At 49.3% G+C, this 6,465-nt stretch overlaps 1 protein-coding gene across 3 annotated transcripts in view; it reads right to left on the bottom strand.

The window, feature by feature from the left end:
* The window catches only part of LOC112137896 (transcription factor COE3), a 78,826-nt gene that overhangs the window by 9,210 nt on the left and 63,151 nt on the right, over positions 1-6,465 (bottom strand). For all 3 annotated transcript variants that reach the window (XM_024260437.2, XM_024260436.2, XM_024260438.2), the window contains exon 11: positions 3,735-3,823. In XM_024260437.2, the coding sequence (XP_024116205.1) occupies positions 3,735-3,823 (89 nt within the window). The remainder of the gene's footprint in view (positions 1-3,734; positions 3,824-6,465) is intronic.

Raw genomic sequence — 6,465 nt, 5'->3', positions numbered from 1 at the left:
CGGCAGGACTCGTTGCCAGGGCAACGGCCTAGAACAAAATAAACAGATGAAAACAGAAACGAGGAGATGAAGAGAAAAGAGAAGAATGATGAAAAAAGATGAAGAGAAAGAAGGAACGTTAGAGAAGATAGAAATGTAAAAACTAGAGGATGTGGAGGACAACAAAAATATGAATTCATAAAGAACAGAATGTAAGAAAAGATGTTTGAGGATGAACATAAGCCTGCAGACCATCAGCTGACAGGAGGGGGGGTCCCAGAGGAGCAGCAGTGGGGAGGTGGAGGCCTCTGCTGGAGCTCCCTGGGGTATTACACCCCCAAGAAACAAATGAGGGATGAAGTGAAGGGAGTAGGCGTGTCTATCTCCTCAAAGCAAAGCCTCAGAATGACACATCTTAGCCCCGCCTCCAGGAGTGCAGGCTGTCCTGGAGATCCGGTTCATGCTGCTCCCATTAGCTGGCGTGGGCTGAACTGTGTGAATCGGTTCTCTGCTTGTGACCCCTCCCCTCGGAAGCCATTCGGTGGTGTAACCCCCCCAATGCAATCCTTTAATGCTGTGTAAGCTGGGGGGCACTGGGTCCAATGACCCGACCCTGGATTTGAACTGATAACCTTCCAGTCTCAGGCCGGACACTCTCCCACAGGACCACTGACTGAAAGCCGAGAGGAACTGCCGCTCCACACGGATCTGCTGAACACCATCCTCTGATCATTTACTCAAACAGCAGGCTCCTCCCCCTAATGCTTTGATTTCCCTTTCAGCCAATCAGAGCGCTCCCTGCAGCGGGACTCCAACATCCTGTTTCAAAAGAAGCAGGTCGGCCTGCAGGTGGCGCTATGACACTCTTTATTTAGTTCAGGCATTTTTGGGTCTGCTCGACTCCTGCAGATGAAAGCTCTTCTAACCACCAGGTTCAGAACCGAATCTTCTGGTTCTCCTCAGAAGTTTCAGGAGGAGCGTCAGTGACCATCAGAACCGCCCGACTCCTGCAGATGAAAGCTCGTCTGACCACCAGGTTCAGAACCGAATCTTCTGGTTCTCCTCAGAAGTTTCAGGAGGAGTGTCAGTGACCATCAGAATCGCTTCATTCCTGCTCAGAAAGGATCCAGGACTTCCTGTGGAGGTTGTTACTCTCGGACCAGAACCCGGAGGCCTCCTCGTCCTTCTTGTGTCCATCTCCTGACGTCTCCTGTGGTTCTCCTCTTTTCTCTTCTTCCTCTGGTTTCTGGGGGCTTAATTACGGGGGTTGGCTCTGCGGTGGAGGTGTGAAGCAAACAGGGATCAGCGTGACCCTGGAGGAGAAGCCATCAGACAGCGGCCTTAACAATGATAAATCACCCTGCAGAGCTGCAGACAGAGCCGCCGCGCCGCCGCCACAGCAGATAAAATATGGATGGACCTGCAGGAGGAGCGCTGCAGCCGATCTGTCGATTAGTGATTATAAGGAGAGCCGTCCTAACGGGGGGGGTTTCATTCATTGAATTTCAGCTCATGAATCGCTCATTATTCTCAATGAATGCTGGAAAGCTCCTCATTCATGAAGTGGGCTGGAATTAATAATCCCTGATCGCCGGCGGTCCGGATGGGGGTCAACGATCAGAGCTAAAGGTGGCTCGCCACACACCTTTGGTTTTCATGAATCCTGAGGAGGAACACGGAGCAGCTGCAGAAAATCTGTCATTTAGTTCAGAACGATTCAGATTTATGTCCTGAAAAAACAGATTTTCTAGGATGAATCACAGACGTTCAGTCAGAGTCGACTCTGGATAGAAACGCAGAAACTAGAATTTAAGACATTTTAGTGAAGGAATACTTTGTTTTTATCAAAACGGACTTTTGTGTTTTTAAACTTTAATTGTTGCAAAATCTTCACATAGACTAACACCAAAACGGATCAGAACCACCAGAACAAACAGACTTTAGATGAACACCAGTACGGATCAGAACCACCAGCACAAACAGACTTTAGATGAACACCAGTACGGATCAGAACCACCAGAACAAACAGACTTTAGGGCTCTAATGTTCTCGTAAGTGAAATTATTTCCTTAAAGGTGTTGACGTCGTTCAGGTTAAACTCACTTCCTCTGATGATTTTACCTGAAACAACAAACGTATTTAGATCGTTAAATCTGCAGTGAGACTCTGTGTTCTGATTGGACCTCCTCGTTATTCTTCCCGGCCTTTATAATCCACTCTGATTGGACGCATCACTACAGCGTTCATGTTTTGTGTTAATGCAGTTTCAATCCTCTCCTCTTTGTGTGAGTAAACAGACCAAAACACTGAAATGTTTTTGTGAAGGAGTTCTGGACGAGCAGAACCGGTCCTGTGAACCGGTTCTGAGAAGCGACTTCACGTCGTCAAACAGAAAAACTCGATTCAGATCCATCCTGAATAATGAGGATCAGGAATGGGGGGCATGTCTGCCCACATTAACCCCTCCCTCTGCTCCCATAATCCTCCACTGACACCAACAACGAATCAATCTGTTCCCGCCGCCGCCTGTCCCGGCGCCGCAGCTGCAGGTGAAACCCAAAGAGAAGTGACAGGACGAGTTAACCCGCCGCCGCTCGGTCGCCGCTGTCTGGGGGGCGGGGCTGGTGGCCGCGTCTGCAGGAGTCTGGTTGTGTTTCTAAGAATAAATAAATCTTTGAGGGGGGGTCGGCTCAGATCAGACTGTGTCTGCTCACTATTAGTATCAATTTACAGATAAACTGCTTTTCTGGGGACTGGATCTCCATGTCAGCTTTTGATAAATGGTTTCAATTTGGCAGCTGCTTTGGAGTGTCAGGGTCCATCTGACGCCCGCCGCCGCTCGCCGCCTTCAGGAATCGGCTTCAGTTAGGCTGAATAATCTCTTCATAGCAGCCGGGACACCTGAGGGCCGTTTCTACCAAGCGGCATTCAGATTCCTCAGCAGATCCAATCAAAGCCACTTTTCTCCACACACACCCTCCCCCCCTCTGATCAGCTGTTAGTGCGGTAAATGGTAAATGGTAAATGGCGTATACTTGTATAGCGCTTTCTACCCTCCTTCGAGGGCCCAAAGCGCTTCACAGTCACAGACCCATTCACCCATTCACACACACATTCACACACTGGTGGTGGCTCCGCTGCCGAACACTGGCGCCAACCTCCCACCAGAGGCAATTCGGGGTTCAGTGTCTTGCCCAAGGACACTTCGACACATGGGCGAGTGCGAGTTAGCGTTCGGTCGCCGTGGCGAGGAGAAGCGTTCCATCAGTCCGGTTCAGTCTGTTCATCGCTCTCTCTGACTCCATCAATGGGACGTCTGCATTGATCTGATGTTTTCATGTTTTTATTGTCTGCTTTGACAGAATCTGAACCTGCAGCAGATTTAAACGTCTCTAAACGCCGTGCAGACGGCGAGACGATCACTGCAGCTGATTCAGCGCCGTCCAGCCTCCGCTGCTGATGAGAAAGGAATGGACTAAGCAGGTTCTGTGTCCTGGACCACAGATCACCTGTAAGTCCAGCTGTAAGTCCAGCTGTAAGTCTCCCTGTTAGTCCACCTGTCAGATCACCTGTCAGATCCCTCAAAAATGAGTTTTTCAATTTGAGAACTTAGATTGTTGAGGATGAAACGCCAGAAGAAAACATCAATAGGCTCCACCCACTCTGGGAAATGAGCAGAGACTCAGCTGATCTGCAGCTCCAGATCCATAGATCAAACAGAACCTCCAGAATGTGTCTGCTGGATGACCACTGACCTTTGGTAACCTCTCGGGGTCTCCGGGGTGGCGTGGGATGACCTTCTGTAGCCTCTGGAAGCCGTAGTCAATGGTGGGTTCGTTCAGAGCTGCAGGTCAGATGGAGAAAAGGTTAGAGCATCTGACGGCGCCGGAACAGCAGAACCCACCCAGAACACCGTAGACGTCTGCTCTGTGTGGTCCAAACGCATTTGGGTCATTACTCAGACCGGTTCCTGATCCTGAGCTGATTCTTTTCCTCAGAAACTCTCTTTGGATCTTACATCCGAGGCTCTAGATGTCAGATAGATCCAGACCTCTAGATGAGGTTAACAGACCCCCCCAGCTAATTCAATTCCCTCCAGCGAGCGCTTTCTCTGGGCCTCCCTCATTCAGCGCAGCAACAATCAGGCGTCCTCCTCCTCGCCGTGCGCTGCAGAGCCGGAAATGAGTTCAGGGAGATACTTCTCCATAATCAAGCCCATTAATCATAAAAGCCTGTCAAATGTGACTTTGGGGACAATTTGTCAGACGATCCGGCCCACTCGCCTTTTGTCAGCACCGGCTCTTGTTGGGAGTAAGGATGATTGACAGTCCGAATGCTGCTGAGTAGAATAGCTAGTTTGTGCTAATATGCATAACGCCGGCTTTCATGAATAAGAATCAGGCAGCAAGGCGCCGCGCAGAGGGTCTCCTTCAGAGCGCCGCGCCGCCGTTTGTCGCCAAATAGATGTTATTACCATTAGAACAATATTTGTTTTCTTTCCTCGGAACGGCCAACGGCGAGCTGCTAAATCAAATTTGTTGGAGCTGGTTTGAAGCAGAAAAGGGCTTTGAGAGGATATCTGCGGGCTGGCAGAGGCACGGCGCCGCAGGGGGAGGGGCCACAGTCTCTGCGGGATCCCACGGAGGCGGGACTTCCTCCAACGCCGCGTACCGACCTCCAAACCGACAACGGAGATCAGTGGCTGGCCGCTACACCGGGGGGCTGGGGGTGGGGGGGATCACCTGAGGTGAATTGTGGTTTGGAAAGAGTGACCCCCCCCACCAAGGTTTTCAAGTCTACAGATCACATGTGCTGCAGGACGTCTGATGATGGGCGGAGTCACAGGAGCTTCTGCTCCATCTCCATAGAGACATACTGAAAGGGGCGGAGTCAGAACAAAACTTTTCCATCCAGATGTTCGAGTAGAGAACGGGAACGTTCTTCCGAGAGATGACAGAACCATGGCGCTCGGCGAGGAGGAAGAGATGATGAAGAGTCGATGATGATGAAGAGGTGATATTGAAGAGCTAATGACGAAGAAGAGCTGATGATGATGATGAGCTGATGATGATTAGCTAATGATGATGAAGAGCTGATGGTGATGAAGAGTTGATGATGAAGAGCTGATGATGATGAGCTGATGATGATGAAGAGTTGATGATGAAGAGCTGATGATGATGAAGAGCTGATGATGAAGAGCTGATAATGATGAAGAGCTGATGATGATGATGAGCTGATGATGATGAAGAGTTGATGATAAGGAGCTGATGATGAAGAGGTGATGATGAAGAGCTGATGATGATGAAGAGCTGATGATGAAGAGCTGATGATGAAGAGGTGATGATGAAGAGCTGATGATGATGAGCTGATGATGATGAAGAGCTGATGATGATGATGAGCTGATGATGATGAAGAGTTGATGATGAAGAGCTGATGATGATGAATAGCTGATGATGATAAGCTGATGATGAAGAGGTGATGATGAAGAGCTGATGATGATGAAGAGCTGATGGTGATGAAGAGCTGATGATGAATAGCTGATGATGATGAATAGCTGATGATGATAAGCTGATGATGAATAGCTGATGATGATAAGCTGATGATGAAGAGGTGATGATGAAGAGCTGATGATGATGATGAGCTGATGATGATTAGCTGATGACGAAGAGCTGATGATAAAGAGCTGATGATGAAGAGGTGATGATGAAGAGCTGATGATGATGAAGAGCTGATGATGATGAAGAGCTGATGATGAAGAGCTGATGATGACGAAGAGCTGATGATGATGAAGAGCTGATGATGATTAGCTGATGATTAAGAGGTGATGATGATGAAGAGCTGATGATGAAGAGCTGATGATGAAGAGCTGATGATGAAGAGCTGATGATGATGAATAGCTGATGATGAAGAGCTGATGATGAAGAGGTGATGATGAAGAGCTGATGATGATGAAGAGCTGATGATGATGAGCTGATGATTAAGAGGTGATGATGATGAAGAGCTGATGATGATGAGCTGATGATGAAGAGCTGATAATGAATAGCTTGCTGATGATGATGAGCTGAAGACAAAGTCTCTCATGATCCTCCCCCCACACACACACTCCAGTCTGTTAGTTTAGTCCCTGCCACAGCCCCAGTGAGGCCCCGCCCTCCTCCAAGTCAATCGATGGCGCTGCCTCCTGCAGTAATTGGAGAGCGGCGGCGGGTGGAGCGAACCCTGACCCCCCCATGCCACACATTACACCCCCATATGAAGACAGATTGCCTGGTTTAGTGTAAACATATGCTGCGATTCCAGGCATCAGCGCCACTTTCTCCAGAGTAATTTGTATTGATCCCCCCCACCCCTCCACCCAGAGGGGGAGGAGCCAGAAAGATCGGGGAGGGTGGGGGCTCTTTACCTGTTTAATGGAGTATTTATTACCCTCTCAGTGCAGCTTACAGTGGATCTGAATGGGGGGGTCAGCTGGGGGTCTGCAGTGTG

This window comes from Oryzias melastigma, linkage group LG10 (genome assembly GCF_002922805.2).
Source record: "Oryzias melastigma strain HK-1 linkage group LG10, ASM292280v2, whole genome shotgun sequence".
Lineage (NCBI taxonomy): Eukaryota > Metazoa > Chordata > Actinopteri > Beloniformes > Adrianichthyidae > Oryzias > Oryzias melastigma.
The sequence above is the reverse complement of the archived record's forward strand: the minus strand, read 5'-3'. Positions and strand labels throughout refer to the sequence as shown.